A 22,640-nucleotide genomic window follows, 5' to 3' on the forward strand; every position below is an offset into this window, starting at 1 on the left:
AATAAAAGTATTTTATAGTCAATACGGAATCTAATTGGCAGCCAGTGTAATGACGATAGTACGGGACTAATGTGATCAAACTTTTTAGTTTTTGTTAAAACTCGTGCTGCTGCGTTCTGAACCAGCTGGAGTTTGTTTATCGATTTACCAGAGCATCCAGCTAGGAGACTGTTGCAATAATCTAAACGAGAGGATATGAATGCATGGATTAGTTTTTCTGCATCACTAATATTTAATATGTTTTTAATTTTGGCAATGTTGTGCAAGTGAAAGAACGCTACCCTAGTTATATTATTAATATGTGTATTGAACGAGAGATCTGGGTCTATTGTGACGCCCAAGTTCTTTACCTCTGCGCTGGGGGTTATAGTAAAAGAATGTAGATTCAATGCTACATTATGTATCTTGTCTCTCGCAGCCCTAGACCCAACTATTATTAATTCTGTTTTATCGGGATTTAGTGCTAGAAAGTTACACGCCATCCAATGTTTTATCTCTTCTACACATTTCTCAATCTTACTGTTTGCGCCTAAATCATCGGGTTTTGCCGATAAATATAGCTGAGTGTCGTCTGCGTAGGAATGGAAACTGATGTCATGCTTATGCATAATCTCGCCTAAGGGTAACATGTACAGTGTGAATAGAAGTGGTCCTAGGACTGTCCCTTGTGGGACACCATATTTAACCTGCACAGATTTAGAGGTTTTATTATTAACACTTACACATTAGAAGCGGTCAGTTAAATATGATCTAAACCAGGAGAGTGCGACTCCTTTAATACCTACCGTGTTTTCTAGTCTATCCAGCAAAATGTTGTGGTCTACAGTATCAAAAGCTGCACTAAGATCTAACAGTATAAGGAACGAGACAAGCCCATTATCGGCCGATATTAGTATTATTGTCCTGTGCACGTCTTTGTGTGAGTCTGCACATTCATGTGTATATTGTTCATTGTGCGCTATGCACACTATTAAAACTCTACGAAACCATAAATACTCATCTCTACATCCTGCCTTCCTCGCATATTACAACACTAAAGTCACGTTATCAGTGTTTTTTTCTTCTATATTCTAAAGTTCAACACGTTAATTATAATAGCCACAAGAAATATCAGTTGGTGCCAGTCATCTCAAAATGACATTTAATAGGCGATTTAATAGGCCAATTAATTGGATGACCACTAGAAATGGCAGGTAATCATTAAGGACGTTGCTTTATCCTAGTTCATTGTCAGTGGCATTTCTTGCGGGGTGGGGGGCAGTGCCCCTGTCACAACATCCTTGCCCCCCCAGGCCCTCCTAAATGAGGCGTGGTGTGAGACATTTTGTGAATGGCAATAAAGCGGCAGCAGTATTGGCAATGTAATGATTTTGTCACTATTTCTAATGTGCATTGACACCTTAAGGTCAAATGAGTATGACTGAAGATGTGTGTGTGTATACATGATTGTGTGTCTATGGTGAAAAGTATACAGTTTCGTGTCCAAATGAACAGAAAGGACTGAGCCTTGCACACAGGCTCTGCCTCTTCTCACAGGCCCCTCCCCTTTTCTCCAAGGCCCCTCCCACCAACCTTACCTCTGGGGCGATGTAGTCCGGAGTGCCGCAGAAGGTGCGTGTCATCATGCCTTCATACATGTTCTCCTTGCACATGCCAAAGTCTGCGACTTTAATGTGGCCCTCTGAGTCCAGCATCACGTTGTCCAGTTTCAGATCTCTGAAACAGAATGATGATGAAATAGTGTCATGCGGAGTGACTCACATCTTTCTCAATATGACAGCACGTGCTTCCTGGAAACCATGACCTTGGTGTTACTAACACCTGGGTCTACCTGCACAGATATAAGGAGCTCAAACGTGAGACTCAGTAAGTCCTCGGATGTATTCACACGCTGAGTGACTAATGTCAACTCCAGTTTAATCACATCCTCTATGTATTTACACATCATGCTATTGTCACTCTGGACACAGGGCCAACTCAGGGTAGAGTGATATTATATTAGGAGGTCACTTACAATAAAACACTGGCATCTACCTTCAGTGCTGCATTTCTAGTCTTGTCCTGAATTGCAATCATATGGGCCTTTGTAAGAGTGAGTAGCTAGCAAAAAGACTGAAAAGACTGTGTGTGTGTGTGTGTGTGTGTGTGGGTGTGTGTGGTTGTTGCTTATCATTGCACTGTGTGCTGGCTTTTTTATTGTTTCCATTGTTTACTGATGAACATGATTAATATGAGATGAACACTTCTGGGAATATAGAGAATAAAGAACTCTGCTGACCAACAGATACACTCTTTCTTCTCTCTCTTCCTCCTCTTTCTCCCTCCTCTTTCTGCTCTCTATCCCTCCTTTCTTCTCTTGCTCCCTCCTCCTTCTTTTGTTTCTCTCTCCTCTTTCTTCTCTCTCTCTCTCTCTCCCTCCTCTTTCATCTCTCTCCCTCCTCTTTCTTCTCTCTCTCCCTCCTCTTTTTTGGGGTATGCTTCATAAGTGCCACACCTGGTGGAATACTGCCTGCCTGCTCTGTCCAGCTGAGACCTGGGACACGATGAAGCCCAATTCCAAAATGTTCTTTAATCAGGATTCAGTACGTTGCAGGAATAATGTTATAATGAATTGCATTGCTAATTACAATTAGACCAACACCACAGTTGAGCTGCAATTACACCAGCAGTGTGGTCGAGCTACAGCTGGACCAACATTGAATTTCCAGCAGTGTAGCTGAATCACACAGAGACATTGGATGCAAATATTACCATAGGGACATTTTCAGAAATCCAAAAACAGTGACACGACTTGACATGTCTAAAAAGCCTGCAATCTGTCATTATTTTACCTAAATTGGCATTTTAGAGTATACATATGCTTATAGAGATCATAGGTTCTTTATCTCAGTTCTAGGAAACAGAAGTAGTGTGCTGTTCTTTCTGTCTTAAGACCTTGTTGAACAAGACTTGGATAACTGGCTAACTGACTCTTACAATCAATGGTAAAAGATGCCCTGTGTTTTGTATGAGCCGACCTACATCTCTGAAGTTGTTTACAGTAGTATAACCATTGACCGTATATATAAGTGGACTGGACGACGCGAGTAAAAAGTGAAGCCTCCGTTAGTCAGCTGCCGTCTAGTGGCTGGCTGCAGTACAACTTTTAACCCCGTCCATTCCCATGTAAGTGAACGGGCCGGACGAGAAACTTTGAATTTTTATTACACGTAAAATAAGTTTTTTGAGCAATTATATGTTGTCAATTCTATAACACCCCATTGCGTTAGTATCTCTCCCAGTGTTTTTCTCTATGATAAACAGATTTTATAGAAGTTATTAAGTGTTATTTAAAGGGGTGTGGCGATAAGGTGATTGACAGTTAATAGCTGCGTTGGTTGACATCTAATACCAGACGCTCAAACGTGAACACGCTCAACATCAAAGCTCTCGATAGCAAAACTCTCGACAGCAGTATTAAAACCTTTTACGTTTGTTTATTTTGTAAAACGTCAAAAGTGTCTATACTGGTGGGCGTATCCTAACGAATGTCGGGGTGGAGATACGGTCTCTGGCGGAGATACTGTCCTGCCTACCGGTTCTAATGCGCATGCTCTGGCTCCAATTTTCAAGATGGCAGCGTCCGTGCGGCCATCTTGGTGGCTTCAAAAACTCACAATGGGAGTCAACGGTGACGTACCGTCCATTATCAGGCATGAAAATGGGTCAGGGGTTAAAAAGGTGAGAAGACCGGGGGGCGGGGCATGTGATGTCATGGGGATACGGCAACGGGGCGTTGACATGTGGGGGGGGTGTGGGTGGCGTTGACATGTGACGTCATGGGGATACGGCGCCGGGGGGGGTGGCTGCTGGTGTACGGGGGTACAGCGACAGGTGATGCCAAATATTACGGAGCCCGTAAGGTGACATCATGTAAAAAATATAATAACGCGTGGCCACGACTTACTAACGCGTGCGAACGACTTACTAACGCGTGCGAACAAGATAATTAACGCGTGCGAACAAGATAATTAAGTATTACTTTATATAAAGCCAGGTTTACCTTCCTTGGGCAGTCAGTTCGCGAACATCCCTGGGATCTGCTTGCTTTGCTGTGAAAAAAATAAACTTTGTTGCCGCGTGTGAAAGGCGACATTAGTATCTCATTCCCACGCGTTAATAAGTCGTGGCCACGCATTATTTTTTTACATGATGTCACCTTACGGGCTCCGTAAAATATAGTAAAATCCATTAAAAAAATTTTTTTTTGACTGTCTTGTCAATGGTTTCAATGTATGGAGCCAGATCCATAAACGAAATTTTACGAATTTCGAAAATGAGTGTAAAAATACCAGGTTCATGTGTTTTTATTTTCTAATATGGGCTAAAGCACAGGGTAGACTCAAACTACAAGAGTTTACAACTTCATCTTCAACCTTTTCAGCCCTGGCGCGAATGTTATCCTCACACGTCCCTGGATTCACCAGGTACAACTACAGACACTAGAAAAAACAATCTTGTTTCTTATTTGATGTCACCATTAACTACACGGGGTTGACACGAACTTAATGGGCCCATCTATCTACCTATTTATCACAAGAGCTTGTGGCTAGATCTGGCAGTGTTCAACGCTGTAGCGAACGGCAGTAACTTTGTTTTACCGCAAAATATGAAAACGATTGAAACCATTAATAACCCAATTAAATCCACTGGTAAATGTACGATCTGGTAAACATATTGGTGATTGTATGATCTGGTAAATGTAGTGGTAAATGTACGATCTGGTAAATGTAGTGGTAAATGTTCGCTCTTCTGCCTTGTCCCTGGTGTAGCACTAGGTCCTGCTTCTCGTCCCGCTTAACAGTAAATGAATAACATGAATGAAGAACATTCGTATAAACGCTATTTGGCCTCTATGAAGGTTCTGGGCGGAAACTGCTGGCCACTGTGTCATTGAAATTGCCGATTTCGGAAGTGCTCTGTTTGCTTATTAAGTCAATATGATAATTAAAATATATACATATAATCTCCCGACCCCCCCCCCCCCCCCCCCCCCCCCCCCCAACAAAAAACTAATCTGATCTACACGATTCACGTAGGTCACCCTTTTCAACTTCAAAACGGCGAATTTCGCCAAAAGGTGACATATATTCATGCTTGATTATATATACGGTCAATGAGTATAACTCACATGTTACATGACAGGTTATATTCAATAGATTCAAATGAGTGAGTCTTTAAACCTTTTTTTTTTCAAGGAAATGGTTTTAGGGCTTCTTGCTCTCTGTGATTCGGCGAAGGAAGGATACATTTGTAGGATCTAAGGAAGGATCAAACTCATACTCACCTGTAGATGATTCCTTTCCTGTGTAGGAAGAACAGACCAACAGCAATCTCAGCAGCATAGAACCTGTAGGTACAGAGTAAAGAAAAGATCAGCCCAGATCATCAAAGATCTGCTCAGACCATCAAAGATCTACCAGGCACTACAGATCAGTGCAGACCACAAAATTCAAGTCACATTTATTTATGTGGCACTTTTCACAACACAAATTACTATCACAAAGCATCTTTACAAATGTTTGGATCCAGATACCTAATGAGGAAGTCACTGGCAACAGAGATACTCCCAGGACAGAATTAAAGAAGAAATCAAGACTCCAGAGGGACCCTGTCCTTCTTGGCGGCCCAGCTAATAAGCAGTCATGGTTTATTACATTGTGTTTAGACAAAGTAGCCACTTCTGTACAGATCCTCAAGAGATTAGAGTGACCAGAACGACATTTCACATTTTTGTGAAATCAACTTATGTGCTAACACTTTGCGAAGTTCTCACAAGGTCTTACGAGGTTTTTAAAGTTGTTTATGCACACCCAATGTGCATGATTTGGATAAACCATCTGCCATGTCCTAAGAACGTACTGCATGGCAAACATACACATATCATTCATTTTGACTCTGGTCACTTTTTCAGGTAACCCTGCCTTAATACATTTAATAGGTGTGCTATTCCAAACTGTAGTCCATCTGTTTCCGTGTATAAATTGTCAGTCACCCTCAGACCTGCTCATCAGTTTAAGACCAGGAAATCACCACTGGCCTTTCCCAACCCAGCATTAGTACTGACCACAGCATGGTATTGAGCATGTACAGGTGTACCAATCACGGTAATGTTAGGGTTTGCACATGTCACTGGCACTGATTGGTTAAGTGTGGCCTGCTACTAGCAAATATCCAGCCAACAGCAGTTCTGAAGGCAAGAGGCAGTAATGAAGTATTGAGTTCAGTCTTGTCTACAAAGGGCAGGTATGACTGCTGGCGTCCACACCCACCCAGCTCCATTCAGCAGAACTGATCAATGTTTAAAGACTGATTAAGCAGGTGGATCTCAGGTGCTGTTTCTCTAAAACAAAACCTTGGCTAACCTTTGCCAAAACAGCCACACCATTTGTGTAGATGACCTGCTAGACTGCAGACTATAACTGTTCTGGATGTTTCTACGAAATAACTCTCCGGTAATACTTAGCCTGGTCACTTACACAGCCTGGGGCTCCTTGAACTTCCCCACTTGTTGTATATGGTACATTAGATCCCCGCCGTTAATGTACTCCATCACAAAGTAAAGTCGGTCCTGCAGCGGAGGGAGAACACGTTTCTTCATCTTCCCATACACATTTCAGTTTTTCGCAGGCATTCTTAATGAGAGTGACATATATGTTTATCAGTGATAGTGTATGTGGCCCCTGATGGGAACCCCTGACCCTGGTGTAGCTAGCTCGCTTTACCTTGCCAGTTGCTGGAACATACATCTGTGTATGTAACTCTTCAAAGGCAACACCCCAAAGTCAGCTAACTGAAACCCACCAGAAGGCTGGACCCCAAACCCAGGTATGAGGCTTTCATAGGAGGGGCGTGGCTTAGAGGGGCGTGGTTTAGAAGGGTGTGGTTTAGAAGGGCCGTGGTATGGTGCACACTGGGTTTCTCCCCTACCAGTGTGCCCATCTTAAAGCCTCTCGCGATGATAGAGGGCTACAACAGATGGCACGTGTGCTCATGCACGTGTGCTCATGCACGTGTGCTCATGCATGTGCAGGATGTAGAAGCACGCAGCATAGCAGCCCAGTCTGGGCTTGGCCCGTCTGCTAGGACAACAGGGAGACATGAATCTTCCACTCTGTAGTAATGCAGGCCTGTCAGATCCCTTCTGTTTGGCATTAAGGGGAGATGTCTCCCAGCTCAGTGCTCAGTCCTGCTGTAATGTGGGGCTGCACCAAGGTGTATTCAAACATGGAACATGGGCCATCAAAGACCAGCACAAAGGTCCCTTTGAAACCTTGGAGAAGAGCCGTGGACTTCTCCACCCCCCAAAGACACAGCTTTGTATTCCAAGTACTTTATACCAGCACTGTAAGAGAATTCAGAGTAGAGAAGCCAAGAAACAGCTCAGAGATTTAAGAAAAAAAACCGAATTACCCGCTTGGTCTGGACCACTGAACACATGGCAGGTCAACGTAAGACGTAGCAGTGAGCTGGGAGACCAGTTTCCCTTCAGTAACAACAGGTGAGTCTCATGATGAGGGGACTGAGACATTAAACCGGTGAAGACAGAGCTGGGACACAGTGGGTAGAAAGTCCCTGCTGTCTCTGAGTTGTCGAGTCCCTAAGACTGAACATAGTTTAGCTACATTAGTGCTTTAGTGCATTAAACAAAGAAGCCATTGGCATGGACATGGCACTTAAGCTTAAGTAGGAGTGCTGCATTATCCTGACTGCCTCCTTCAATCATTCCCATTCAGGGCCTCTCTGTTCGTCCTCCCCACCCTCCTTCTTCCCTTATCTACCACCAGCTCCAGAACCCACCACGGTCTGGAAGCAGGAGTGCAGCTGCGTGAGGAACGGAGGCTTGTCCCGCAGGGCCAGCACCCTCTTCTCCACCATGGTGCACTCCACATCATCGTCCTGGATCACCACGTCCTTCTTCAGGATCTTGATGGCGAACAGTTCCTCCGTGGACTTCATCTCTGCCAGCATCACCTGAGGGAGAGCACCGCGTGCAAGACGTTTCTCGTGGTGAGAAGAATGGCTCAGACAGGACGAGGGCCCAAACCAACATATTCATATCCATAAGATCATAACGATAAGGACTCTCTACCAGCGCTGAGGAAACCTTTTCTACTACAGTGCTATAAATGGAACCACTTTCCGACTGCTAACCAGGCTAACCACGAACCAAGGCTAATAATGAAAGCAACCATGAGAAGTTATCATGAATGGGCTCCTCCTTCAGTTAATTATTCATAAATAGCTCATTAGCATATTGAGGGATGACGAAGTCTATCTACCGTATGCATCAAGTCCATAGAGTGAGAGCATCACGTCTGACCTTGCCAAAGCTGCCTTTGCCCAGGAGTGCCAGGAAGTGGAAGTCATTGAGGCGGATCCGGTCCACGTGTCCCGAGGGCAGACTGAACCGCCGGTGGTCTGACGGGGTGATCATCTTCTTCCCCGGACCCAGCTTCGCCTTCTGCAAATGAACAAGATAGCGATGAGTGTGTGCCACACACACACACCCTCGCACACACACACACACACACACACACACACACACACACACACACACACACACACACACACACACACACACACACACACGCACAGACACACACACACACATACACACCCACACACATTCACATGCACACATACACATGCAGACACAAACGCACATTGAGTTGAAGTTACTCATAATCACTGATAACTTCAATAAAAGTAAAAAAAAATATGTTGTCATATAGAGTCATATTGACCATTACAGTAAGGCATTTAGTCATCTTTATAGAGTCTGTGGCATTATCAGCTACGTGTTGATATAAGACATTAAAGTCAGTGCGCTGATCAGTGTACTGGAGATGATTTGAGTCGCTTCACTGTTATACAACATTACACCTCACCGCTATTAAACAGCATTAAATCCCACCCTAACCCTAACCCTAGCATTAAACCCCACCTCTATTAAACAACATTAAACCCCACCTCTGATAAACAGCATTAAACCCCACCTCTGATAAACAGCATTAAACCCCACCTCTATTAAACAGCATTAAACCCCTCCTCTGATAAACAGCATTAAACCTCACCTGTATTAAACAGCATTAAACCCCACCTCTGATAAACAGCATTAAACCCCACCTTTATTAAACAGCATTAAACCCCACCTCTGATAAACAGAATGGTGACAGCAGTCTGCATGTGTTTCCTGGTGTGGGCCTGAACACTGTGGGCTCTCTGTCTGCCTGATCCAAAGCAATAGCCATGAAAGCCAAAGTCTCCTCAAAACCTCCAATTACAGCACCTGAGTCCCTGAACATGCCCCCCCCCACCCCACCCTCTTCCTTTTTCTTTATTCTTCCTCTCCTTCTCTCTCCTCGTTTCCTGTCTCTTCTCTGTAATTGCAACAGTTTGACAGTGTCCTGCTCCCACTAATGTGTCCCAGAGCTTGTCAACACTGACATTGCCACCACTCCATTACCACTCGACTACAAAGAAGCTTCAGTGTAGAGGGGCCATCATCAGACACAGGGGATACAGAGACTCAACATGAATAAACCAGCCCATGTAGAGGGGCCATCATCAGACACTGGATACAGAGACTCAACGTGAATAAACCAGCCCGTGTAGAGGGGCCATAATCAGACACTGGATACAGAGACTTAACGTGAATAAACTAGCCCGTGTAGAGGGGCCATCATCAGACACTGGATACAGAGACTCAACGTGAATAAACCAGCCCGTGTAGAGGGGCCATCATCAGACACTGGATACAGAGACTCAACATGAATAAACCAGCCCATGTAGAGGGGCTATCATCAGACACTGGATACAGAGACTCAACATGAATAAACCAGCCCATGTATAGGGGCTATCATCAGACACATGGGATATAGAGACTCATCGTTAATAAACCAGCCCAAATATAAGAGCCATCATCAGACACGGGATATAGAGACTCATCGTGAATAAACCAGCCCACATATAGGGGCTATCATCAGACATAGGGGATACAAAGACAACATGAATAAACCAGCCCATGTACAAGGGCCATCATCAGACACAAGGGATACAGAGACTCAACATGAATAAACCAGCCCATGTATAGGGGCCGTCATCAGACACAGGGGATACAGAGACTCATCGTGAATAAACCAGCCCATGTAGAGGGGCCATCAGCAGACATTAGATACAGAGACTCAACATGAATAAACTAGCCCATGTATAGGGGCTATCATCAGACACAGGGAATACAGAGACTCAACGTTAATAAACCAGCCCTTGTAGAGCGGTTATCATCAGACATAGGGGATACAAAGACAACATGAATAAACCAGCCCACATATAGGGGCTATCATCAGACACAGGGGATACAGAGACAACATGAATAAACCAGCCCTTGTAGAGCGGTTATCATCAGACATAGGGGATACAAAGACAACATGAATAAACCAGCCCACATATAGGGGCTATCATCAGACACAGGGGATACAGAGACAACATGAATAAACCAGCCCATGTAGAGGGGCCGTCATCAGACTCAGTGGATACAGAGACTCCAGAAGAAGAAAGTCAAACAACAGATCAGTCGGTTTAGAACACTGGTATCCACAAGGTCCACAATGTGTTGGATCAGCTGTACTCAAGAAGGACTTGTTTACACGGGCTCTTGTGATCGTCTTATCAATGCTCAAATATTAAACTGATGCAACATCGTATTCTCTGGGGTGGCTGAGTGTTTGCCAAGAACTGTCTCCCTTTGTTGGCAGGCCTTCACAGATAGAACTGTGGAAAATCTCAGAGTAAACTGAAAGCCTGAACGATCAAAGGGACATCTAGTGGCTCACTGTGGAATTACAAGAGAATTCTACGTTTCCTTGAGAAGACCACCACTTTACTCCTTAGAAACTCACAAATAAAAATCTCATGCTGCCCCCTGGTGGTGTTCCAACAGATGTGCAATCATGCAAACTTCACAAAATGAAATGCGGTTCATAATGCACTGGATTAGTATGTCAGCTCAGCACCAGTTCAACACATTATTCATCAAGGCAACTGTGGTTTTAATGGATGACTGCAGTGTATATGTCATTTTAGTAGGTGACAAAGGGTCATATTGTGTGGTTAGCCGTGGGGCACATATGCATGCTTTATGTCAGTGTGTAATGGGTCCGCCTTCTCTCCAGAACATGCTGCACAAACATCCACGTACAGTAACTTGGCTTCCATGATCTACAATTTACTAACAATTGCACATGTGTGTTTGTGTGTGTGTGTGTGTGTGTGTGTGTGTGTGTGTATGGTTGAATGTATGCATGTGGTATAGCATGTAAAAAAAGAACCATGACTGCATCATTGTTAGTAAATCTGATTTCTCTGTAGTGGCCAGAGCTACAAACAGAAAAATCAGAGAGAGGCAGGGTGTGTGTGTGTGTGTGTGTGTGTGTGTGAGAGAGAGAGAGAGAGAGAGAGAGAGAGAGAGAGAGAGAGAGAGAGAGAGAGAGGGAGAGAGAGATGGAGGGAGGGAGAGAGGCAGAGGACAGAGATCTACCTTTAGGAAGTGGATATTAAGCTGACAGGCCTATAAGAGAGAACAAAAAACTGGAATATTAGTTGAACAGACTTGGGGTGTGTGTGTGTGTGTGTGTGTGTGTGTGTTTGTGTGTGTGCGTGTGTTTGTTTGTGTGTTAGCAAGCCACTCGGGCCATAAAGCATGAGTCATTTACCCAGGTAAATGACTGCAAACATCATTAGATGGATAATCCAAAAGGGTTTCCCAGCAACATCTGAATTATCCGCAGTAACCACCATTATAAGAGACCAGAAAGCTTCCCAGACCATAGAGAAAAGTATGCGCTCTTATGCAGAAAAAGAACAGGCAGCACTACTCTAACGAAACTTGTCATTTTGAATGTGGTCATCATTTATTCAGGCCTCCAGGAGTTGCTGTTGGAACAGGAATATGAGGGAAGTCAGAGGTACACTACACAGATTAACTCAGTCAGAGGTTCACTACACAGATTAACTCAGTCAGAGGTACACTACACAGGTTAACTCAGGCAGAGGTACACTACACAGATTAACTCAGGCACAGGTACACTACACAGGTTAACTCAGGCAGAGGTACACTACACAGATTAACTCAGTCAGAGGTACACTACACAGGTTAACTCAGGCAGAGGTTCACTACACAGGTTAACTCAGGCAGAGGTTCACTACACAGATTAACTCAGTCAGAGGTACACTACACAGGTTAACTCAGGCAGAGGTACACTACACAGGTTAACTCAGGCACAGGTACACTACACGGGTTAACTCAGGCAGAGGTACACTACACAGGTTAACTCAGGCACAGGTACACTACACAGGTTAACTCAGGCAGAGGTACACTACACAGGTTAACTCAGACAGAGGTACACTACACAGGTTAATTCAGGCACAGGTACACTGCACAGGTTAACTCAGGCAGAGCTACACTACATAGGTTAACTCAGGCACAGGTACACTACACAGGTTAACTCAGGCACAGGTACACTGCACAGGTTAACTCAGGCAGAGGTACACTACACAGGTTAACTCAGACAGAGGTACACTACACAGGTTAACTCAGGCACAGGTACACTGCACAGGTTAACTCAGGCAGAGGTACACTACACAGGTTAACTCAGGCAGAGGTACACTACACAGTTTAACTCAGGCAGAGGTACACTACACAGGTTAACTCAAGCAGATGGTTAACTACACAGGTTAACTCAAGCAGAGGGTTAACTATAGTACACAGGTTAACTCAGGCAGAGGTACACTACATAGGTTAACTCAGGCACAGGTACACTACACAGGTTAACTCAAGCAGAAGTTCACTACACAGGTTAACTCAGGCACAGGTACACTACACAGGTTAACTCAAGCAGAGGTTCACTACACAGGTTAACTCAGTCAGAGGTACACTACACAGGTTAACTCAAGCAGAAGTTCACTACACAGGTTAACTCAGGCAGAGGTACACTACACAGGTTAACTCAGGCACAGGTACACTACACAGGTTAACTCAAGCAGAGGTTCACTACACAGGTTAACTCAGGCACAGGTACACTACACAGGTTAACTCAGGCAGAGGTACACTACACAGGTTAACTCCCACTCACGGATGGCACGGGCAAGTTAAGGTAGCCATGACGACCAGAACTAGGAACTTTGGAGGCCCTAAGAATCTGGGAAACACCTTCAGATACGATAATTGCACTGGCAAGATCTCCTGAACCCCCTGAATGTACCTGAATGTAATGGTACATTAAAACCTCTGGGCTTGCCCTTGTTCCGCACATCCACAGGCGTGTTATCACATTACTGTGCCGTAGTGCTGTGCGAAAGTGATGCAATATAGAATTTTCTCCTCCGCTGGGGAAGATCCTGCCCCGTCAGTGCCTTCATACGCCAGGCCTTGTTTCCATGGCAATGCAAGTGCTCTCGTGGATGTGCCAGGCACCTTGCGGGACGTCAGGGCCGCGTTCGGCACGGAGGAGTGAGAATTAAACTGGAGAGCGTTTGCAGCAGTGCAGACATGACACTGGTGTAAGCAACAACCACTCTGCGTCTGTTAAACCAAGGGCACCCTTTATTTCACCAGTAAATAACAGCAGCTACTAAAATCAGTAAGAAATGAATGTAGCACAATGGTCCCTGTATTTGTATAATCGATGTGAATAATAATTAATCCAGAATCACAGCAGAGGAATGAAGCAATTTCCTCACTCTGCTGCAGATTAATTTTCGTTTAGTGATTTCCATCATAATTTCACGCTGCGCACGGTTTAAGAGTCGATAACTCTTGTTTCACATCGCTGCCAAACAAGGTAGAAATTCAAAGAAGCTAGAAAGTAGATAAAAGTTAAGAGAGCAAAGAGAGACAATGAGATCAATCTTGCGGCTCTGTCCTGGACCGACCCAGGGTGTTCTGGCCTGGAACAGAACCCAGACCAGGCAGGGGAACCTCCGGCACTGGCATGGCGGATGTCCACTACCCCAACCATCTGTCCATAACCTCACCAAGGCCACCCTTACCATGGCGACAAGCAGGAGGCAGTCGCCGAGCGACGGGGCTCCCCCCAAGAAACAGCAGAGATCAAGCCCCCATACAAAGACAGACAGAGATAGACAGAGGGTAGAGACAGAGAGACAGAGACTGAAACAAAGAGGGATACAGAGAGAAAGAGAGAGAGAGAGAGAGAGAGAGAGAGAGAGAGAGATAAAGTAAAAGAGAGAGAGAGTGCGGCTGACAGGAGGTTGTGTGAAGGCACTCAAGAAGCACCTGAGCACCTGTTATCCACCTGCCAATTCAAAGATGGCCATGCTGAATCCACAGAGACTCGATTGAAGGTATCAACACTCAGCAATCTTCTTGCTGGACCAAACGAGAGCGCACAGACGGAGTACAGACAGATGGAGAAAGGCCTCACCTCAAACTTCTGCCGGAGCTCCAGGTTGATGTGGTCCACTTCTGGGATGGGAACGTTGTAGTACTCACCCTCCTCTTGATTCAGCATCTTATACCTGACGGAAGAGCAGAACCACAATGGCAGAAAGCACCTATAACACCATATAACCTTATAAACACCTATAACGCCATATAACCATATAAGCACCTATAACACCATATAACCTTATAAACACCTATAACACCATATAACCATATAAACACCTATAACACCATATAACCATATAAACACCTATAACACCATATAACCATATAAACACCTATAACGCCATATAACCATATAAACACCTATAACGCCATATAACCATATAAGCACCTATAACACCATATAATCATATAAACACTTATAACACCATATTACCATATAAACACCTATAATGCCATATAACCTTATAAGCACCTATAACACCATATAACCATATAAACACCTATAATGCCATATAACCTTATAAGCACCTATAACACCATATAATCATATAAACACTTATAACACCCTATTACCATATAAACACTTATAACGGCATATAACCATATAAACACCTATAACACCATATAACCATATAAACACCTATAACACCATATAACCTTATAAGCACCTATAACCTTATAATCACCTATAACGCCATATAACCATATAAGCACCTATAACACCATATAACCATATAAACACCTATAACACCATATAACCATATAAACACCTATAACGCCATATAACCATATAAGCACCTATAATGCCATATAACCATATAAACACCTATAACGCCATATAACCTTATAAGCACCTATAACACCATATAACCATATAAGCACCTATAACGCCATATAACCATATAAGCACCTATAACACCATATAACCATATAAACACCTATAACACCATATAACCATATAAGCACCTATAACACCTGTGGAGTGGAGGACACCAGGGCTGTGAATGTTATTCAGATGTGCATTTTATTTGGTCACTCAGATTATTAGGTTTTATTTGAGATTTATTTTCACTTCCTTGTGCTTCATTTACTTAAAGAAGATGTACGCCATGACGGTGTGAGTTTGGCATCTAATGTTTCATGTGCATTGAACTTGTTGGTGGTGCTTGAAACATTGGTGCTTATAACTCCAGTGTTTGGCTTAACAGTAGGGAGCAGGAAGAGGAATAAAGTGGTTGAGAGACTGCAGGCTGCTTTCTATCAGTGCAAACAGCCCCCTGGGCGACGGAGAAACATGCAAACACACAGCAGATTTCAGGAAAGGCGATGCTCTTTTAGTCTTGCATGTATACAAACGTATTCCAGCCATACACTTTTATGTAGCTTGCCACACACACACACACACACACACACAAACACACACACACTTTCTCTCTTTATTAGAGCACCGTGCAGGCTGAAGAACTCATTACTCCGGCGTTAGGGTCGTTAAAGCAGAGAGGTGCGCTCAGGCTGGCCGTGATCATCACGAGATAATTTTCTGGAGCCTTCCAGAAAACGCCGACCACATGTGGCATTAAGCCTTCAGCTACAGTGAGATAACGGGAGGCAGCAGAAGGCTGGTAATGGAGCAGCACCACCCAACACCATCCAACATCACCTAACACCATCCAGCACCACCCAACACCATCCAGCACCACCCAACACCATCCAGCACCATCTAACACCATCCAGCACCACCTAACACCATCCAGCACCACCCAACACCATCCAGCACCACCTAACACCGTCCAGCACCACCCAGGGTCAGAAAAGGCAAGGAGCAAGGTACTCACCAGGACCAAGGTACTCACCAGAACCAAGGTACTCACCAGGAGCAAGGTACTCACCAGGAGCAAGGTACTCACCAGCCACACACAGGTGCTTTGATCAGCTCCGACACGCCGAACGACATGGAGCCCATAAAGTCATTCCTCGTAGTTCTGTCCCAGTCCCACACCTCTATGGACAGCCGCCGCTCTTTGTCCGAGGGCTTCAGCTTGCTGCGGGTGTCCATGCACACACACAATCGGAGAAGTGTTACCCAACATGTCACAGCTGTAACACCCATATCAACCTGTCATCCAGCCAGTGAGCGAAGAGGAGGGCTGTCACACTCACAAGTAGAACGACTCGTTCCAGGTGGGATTGAGGGATGAACGGATTGTCCTGGTCTTCTGTTTGGTCTCGTTCTTAGGGTCGGGGATCAACTTCAGTTTGACGTATGGATCTGACAGCCCGTTGGGGTCCATGGGAATCAGATTCCTCGCCTCACCGACTGCATCCAAAAAAGCAGACACACATGGACACACAACCCTATCAACAACAAAAACTTCAAAAGGGAGAACCAGAAAGATCTGACATCGCCATTATATTTGGCTCGTTTTGGCCCGCTTGACCCGTCAGATGTGCAGACAGATAAATAAACACAAAATCCAAAATATCATCCCAGTGAAAACCCAAAAAAGCCAGATACACAAATATCCTCTTATTAAAAGTCAAATAGAACAGCACAATATGCTATAGAATAACACTGATCTTATCACATATGACCAGATTGTGCAGGACTAGTGACGTCTCATGGCCGGCGAGCTGCAGACACCGCGATAACCTCCACGTGGTCTAGGTGCTACAGGTCAGTGCAGAACAGGGGGGCTCTGCTCTAAGAGTGGGGAAGACCTGACAAGACCACATCCGCTTCTGACTGGGCCGGCTGACAAGGCTGTCAGAGACCATGTGTCCCTGCACGTGTGCGCTCAGAGGCTCCTGGGAGGCACGACGAGCTTCACTAACCAGCACCTGCATGTTACTGTATTCTCGTATTCTGGGGATAGCAGCTCATGTGTCAAATTCTACTGAGAAGTCAAATTAAGTATTCTCACTTAACATGGTACTTGTCAGAATCAGTGTAGTTCTTCTACTTAAACAAAAAACTGCTTGTAAAATTCCTACATTTTCATTTAAAGATATGAAGGGAGCCGTGTTATCAGGAGTGGCAGGAAGCTGCCCAGTGTGGTCCTCCTGAATAACTTGCACGGTTCACTGGGGGGTTGGTGAAACTCCTCCACAGCGAGGAGGAACCGAATAACTTCAGCACGCCACCAGGACTCTGGGGAGGTCCACTGCGTGGACGACTAATTGGTGCATTAGTTTGTGGACCTGCAAATGAAATCACATTGCTGGAGACCTCCGAGTTTAGTAGTGGAGCTAAGCAGAGGTGAAACTTTTGTGAACGTTGTACCAGGGGCTAGATAGTCTTCTCCTAAATGAAACTACAGCAGGGTCACTTTACACCCAATAATTAGGGAATTAATGACCTCCAGCCTGAAACTGAGAAAGATTCAAATAACAAAGTGACACACATCTAATAAGATCAAATGATAGCCTACACAAAATTGCTGCAATGACCTTTACAGCCAAAAGGGGGAGACCTACATCTTTCTTTCAGTTAAATACGACACTGGCAATAATGGTTCATAAACACACACTCATGTCATAGTGCTGAAAAATAAACCGATTCCATTTCAGTTTGGGTAAAAGGAAACCCACTGCTTGTCAACTGCTTGAACCGACTGCTTGCTTGTCTGGCGGTAAACCGGAGGAAGAGTGTTTCTGCCCATGGCTTCGGCTGGTCCATGGAAATGATGAGACGTAGGGAAGCCCCTAAGGAGGAGTGTTCAGGCAGGACCAGGCCTGGTGTGACACTCTGCTGCAGATGCCATGTGCTTAAACAGTCAAAGCAGCCCCGTGTCTGTTCTCTCTCTCTCTTTCTCCCTCCTTTGCTCTCTCTCTCATCTCTTTCTCTCATTCTCTCTCTCTCTCTCTATCTTCACCTTCCTTTCTCCCTCTTGCTCTCCTTGTTTCTCTCCCTCGTTCATACTCCCTCTCTCTCATCTACCTCTCTCCTTCCGCCCCCCCCCCCCCCCAATGGTACACACACCTCAAACACAAGCTGAAGAAGGGCTGTCTGTCTCTGCCATGTATCATGAGATTCATGAAATCATCAGTGTGCTGCTACGTGACTCTAATGTAAGGTCAAATGTCAGAGATCACTATCGTTAACACACAAAACCAGGATTGTGTTGCATATTTAGACCAGCTATTACCTCACAGAATGAATAAATCATCTGGGGCAAATCAGGGAATGTCAGCAAAACACTGTTACCTAACTACGTTTATCGCACGGTTAATTAGTTTCCTAATAGGCTTGGGAGGAAATAGCAGCTCTGCTGTATTTCTTTATAACCGAGATATATTCGTTGCAGTACACTTTGGGAAAAAAATAATATTGTATAGTAACGTTAATTTATATGTAGTTATAAATAATGTTTCAAGAATAGTTACCAACAACATGGTTAAAGAAGACCTATTATGCGTCATAATTCTAGCTTTGGATCTGCTGTAGTATTCCAAATACATTTGAGTTAAGTCTATTAACCCTATGTCTGTGATGCACCCTTATGCATTTCATTGCTCTGATTGGTCATAGCCAAGCTTGCTGGGACACGGGCATTAATGAGTGTGTTACAAGATAACATCATCATGTAACATCAAGAAAAAGGACTGGAATTCCAGTGATGTACTTTGGGCTTTATTGTTTAGCAAATTCGTATGTTTACACACATATGAAGAATATAATGCACTAAAGCAAAGGATATGCGAGGCACAACAGGTCCCCTTTCAGAAACTCTCGTTAAATAAGTATTTATAAAGCCCATTTAAATCCTGTGAAGTGCTGTGAATGGCTGCTCCATAGAGTTAAGCACTTTCTATTAAAAAGCCACCAAGCACGTACAGCCAGCAAGATCACATTTCTGGAAATATACCTCGTTAAATTGATTGACTTCTGGCAATTAACTTTTGGTAATAAAGACGTGGCTGAAACCTGTTGTGCTTTTCTTCTGTTTCGTTGAAACCAGCCTTCCAGCCTTTAATTGGATGTAATTCAGTTGATTGTTAATAACATATCTGCTATTAACGAGTAGAGTCAAAATAGATGTTCAGGTGTAATGGATTGTGTTGATGTTGACAATATTGTGTTGATGTTGACAGTGGTTATAGATATGTTTTATCAAATTTTACACATAGTGAATAAACTGACACCCACTAAAACCTATTAGACAGAGAACTGACCCATAGATTATGATGAAGATGATGATGATAATTATAGACATTTTTAAAGGTTATTGGGATGCGAGGGTTCAGTCAGGTGTAACTGCTGGTAGCCACGGCTATGGAGTGGAGAGTTTGTTTGTTTCATCTTGGGTTGCACAAGTTCTTTTGTTCTGATTTCTGGCCACACCTCCCTCAGGTGTGTGTGTTGTGTCTTACAGGTCAGACCACGTGGGGGTTGTTATGTCTGTATTCTGCTCTTTAAAAGCCCTTTTTTGTTTTGTTATGTTATGTCGGCTTTCTTTCACTCCAGTTGGTGCAGTTTCATGTTTGGTTTCTTTTTCATTTGTTTCAATAAATTCCTCAGCTGGACACTCACATTTGCATCCTTCTTTTTTCCTGCAATGCTCATGACATCATATACTTGCCAGGTTTCTCAGGGACTCTGCAAAAGCCATCCCTGTGTTACCCATGTTAATCTGGTCTTTGTCACCAGTCACCACCAGTCACCACAGCCTCCACAATCACCAGTCATCACATTCACCATTCACCACAGTCACCACAGCCTCCACAGTCACCAGTCACCACAGCCTCCACAGTCACCAGTCATCACATTCACCATTCACCAGTCACCACAGTCACCACAGTCACCACAGCCTCCACAGTCATCAGTCACCACAATCACCACAGCCTCCACAGTCACCAGTCACCACAGTCTCCACAGTCACCACAGTCACCACAGCCTCCACAGTCACCAGTCACCACAGCCTCCACAGTCACCACAGTCACCACAGCCTCCACAGTCACCAGTCACCACAGCCTCCACAGTCACCACAGTCACCACAGTCACCACAGCCTCCACAGTCACCACAGCCTCCACAGTCATCACAGCCTCCACAGTCACCATATTCTCCACTTTTTTGTTTCAATAAATTCCTCAGCTGGACACTCACATTTGCATCCTTCTTTTTTCCTGCAATGCTCATGACATCATATACTTGCCAGGTTTCTCAGGGACTCTGCAAAAGCCATCCCTGTGTTACCCATGTTAATCTGGTCTTTGTCACCAGTCACCACCAGTCACCACAGCCTCCACAATCACCAGTCATCACATTCACCATTCACCACAGTCACCACAGCCTCCACAGTCACCAGTCACCACAGCCTCCACAGTCACCAGTCATCACATTCACCATTCACCACAGTCACCACAGTCACCACAGCCTCCACAGTCATCAGTCACCACAATCACCACAGCCTCCATAGTCACCAGTCACCACAGCCTCCACAGTCACCAGTCACCACAATCACCACAGCCTCCACAGTCACCAGTCACCACAGCCTCCACAGTCACCACAGTCACCACAGCCTCCACAGTCACCAGTCACCACAGCCTCCACAGTCACCAGTCATCACATTCACCATTCACCACAGTCACCACAGCCTCCACAGTCATCAGTCACCACAATCACCACAGCCTCCATAGTCACCAGTCACCACAGCCTCCACAGTCACCAGTCACCACAGTCACCACAGCCTCCACAGTCACCACAGCCTCCACAGTCACCACAGCCTCCACAGCCTCCACAGTCACCACAGCCTCCACAGCCTCCACAGTCATCACAGCCTCCACAGTCACCATATTCTCCACAGCCACCACAATCACCACACAGGACACCACATGTCCTGAGGAATGTCCTGTCCAAAGAACACACCCTTTTACAATACTGCTGGTGTCATCCTTTTCCACTGGCTGAAGTGTCTTCTAGAAATTGGCAGTAAGTTTGGTGGTTTTCAGTCCACTGTCAACCCAAAAAGATCCAACTAGCCCATCATTAATGATGCCAGCTCACAGCAGCCCACCGCCTTCTCACTGGTGCTGTGCTTGAACTGGTGCTCTGTGTCCATCAGTCATCCACCCATGAGCTCACCAGCTGGTCCATCTGGAGTCATTCTCTTCTCGTCTGTCAACAGAACCTTAAATAAATCAGTCTTCAGGCATTTCTTGTCCAAGTCATGACACATCAGCTCATCAGTCTTATTCAGTGGAGGCTGTGCTTCGCTCCACATCTGAACTTCTGGACACTCTTGATTGGTTGCAGCTCCGAAACATGGCGGCACTAAAGCTTGATGGGTTCCTGGTCACATCACATTTTATTTTTCGGTTCAGTATTACTAAAGCGTTTGGCCGCCCCGTGGTCACATCTCAGTAGGAGTACAGCCGCTGTGTGCTGCATTCCAACGATAGGCCATTTGCAATTTATAATTTACAATTTTTGACTTTTCACTCTCAGTTATATCTTCAGGCCAGTGTTCCTGAGTTAGAGAAGATGTCTGCCATGGTCCGCCCCAAAATCCTCCTTTGGGCCCGTTAGCATGTGTGTTTTTGCATGTATGTATTGGTATGGGTTATTTGTCTCAGCTGTTGTCTTGTAAGCGTTATGTGTTTTCATGTATCTGAGGGGGAGACCTTCCCCTCTTCTGAGAGTGAGATGGTTCTAGAGGATGACTGGAGGGAGCTCCGTGTCCAGGAGGAACGTCCCCGTGTGCTTCCCGAAGACATCCCAGAGGGAAGTACGCCCCCTCCAACTCCATCAAATCCAAGGTGTGCCCCCCCCCCCCCCCCCCCGAGAGGATTCCTGGGGCCGGTGTGCGTTTCCCAACTGCTCCCAAGGCCCGTGTGTGGTTTTCAGCCTCTCTTGGAGGTGGTGCAGGTTCAAAGCGGCCCAACCGGTGTCTGCTCTGATGAGGTTGTGGACCCAGATCACAGTCCCTGTGTTTGTGCCTAACCTTTGTGCCCCTACGTATAACTGTCTTTGTGCCTGTGACTCTATCTACCCCTGTCTTTGTGCCCGTGATTGTATCTACCCCTGTCTTTGTGCCCGTGATTGTATCTACCCCTGTCTTTGTGCCCGTGATTGTATCTACCCCTGTCTTTGTGCCTGTGATTGTATCTACCCCTGTCTTTTTGCCCGTGACTGTATCTACCCCTGTCTTTGTGCCTGTGATTGTATCTACCCCTGTCTTTGTGCCCGTGATT

At 45.0% G+C, this 22,640-nt stretch overlaps 1 protein-coding gene across 1 annotated transcript in view; it reads right to left on the reverse strand.

Moving 5' to 3' along the window:
- The window catches only part of prkcab (protein kinase C, alpha, b), a 118,114-nt gene that overhangs the window by 16,257 nt on the left and 79,217 nt on the right, over window positions 1-22,640 (reverse strand). The window contains exons 7-15 of the mRNA XM_076986908.1: window positions 16,610-16,766; window positions 16,357-16,491; window positions 14,484-14,577; window positions 11,579-11,608; window positions 8,363-8,503; window positions 7,840-8,013; window positions 6,519-6,610; window positions 5,327-5,389; window positions 1,578-1,716 (exon numbers count right to left, since the gene is read on the reverse strand). Of these exons, the coding sequence (XP_076843023.1) occupies window positions 1,578-1,716; window positions 5,327-5,389; window positions 6,519-6,610; window positions 7,840-8,013; window positions 8,363-8,503; window positions 11,579-11,608; window positions 14,484-14,577; window positions 16,357-16,491; window positions 16,610-16,766 (1,025 nt within the window). The remainder of the gene's footprint in view (window positions 1-1,577; window positions 1,717-5,326; window positions 5,390-6,518; window positions 6,611-7,839; window positions 8,014-8,362; window positions 8,504-11,578; window positions 11,609-14,483; window positions 14,578-16,356; window positions 16,492-16,609; window positions 16,767-22,640) is intronic.

Source organism: Brachyhypopomus gauderio, chromosome 2 (assembly GCF_052324685.1).
Source record: "Brachyhypopomus gauderio isolate BG-103 chromosome 2, BGAUD_0.2, whole genome shotgun sequence".
Taxonomy (NCBI): domain Eukaryota; kingdom Metazoa; phylum Chordata; class Actinopteri; order Gymnotiformes; family Hypopomidae; genus Brachyhypopomus; species Brachyhypopomus gauderio.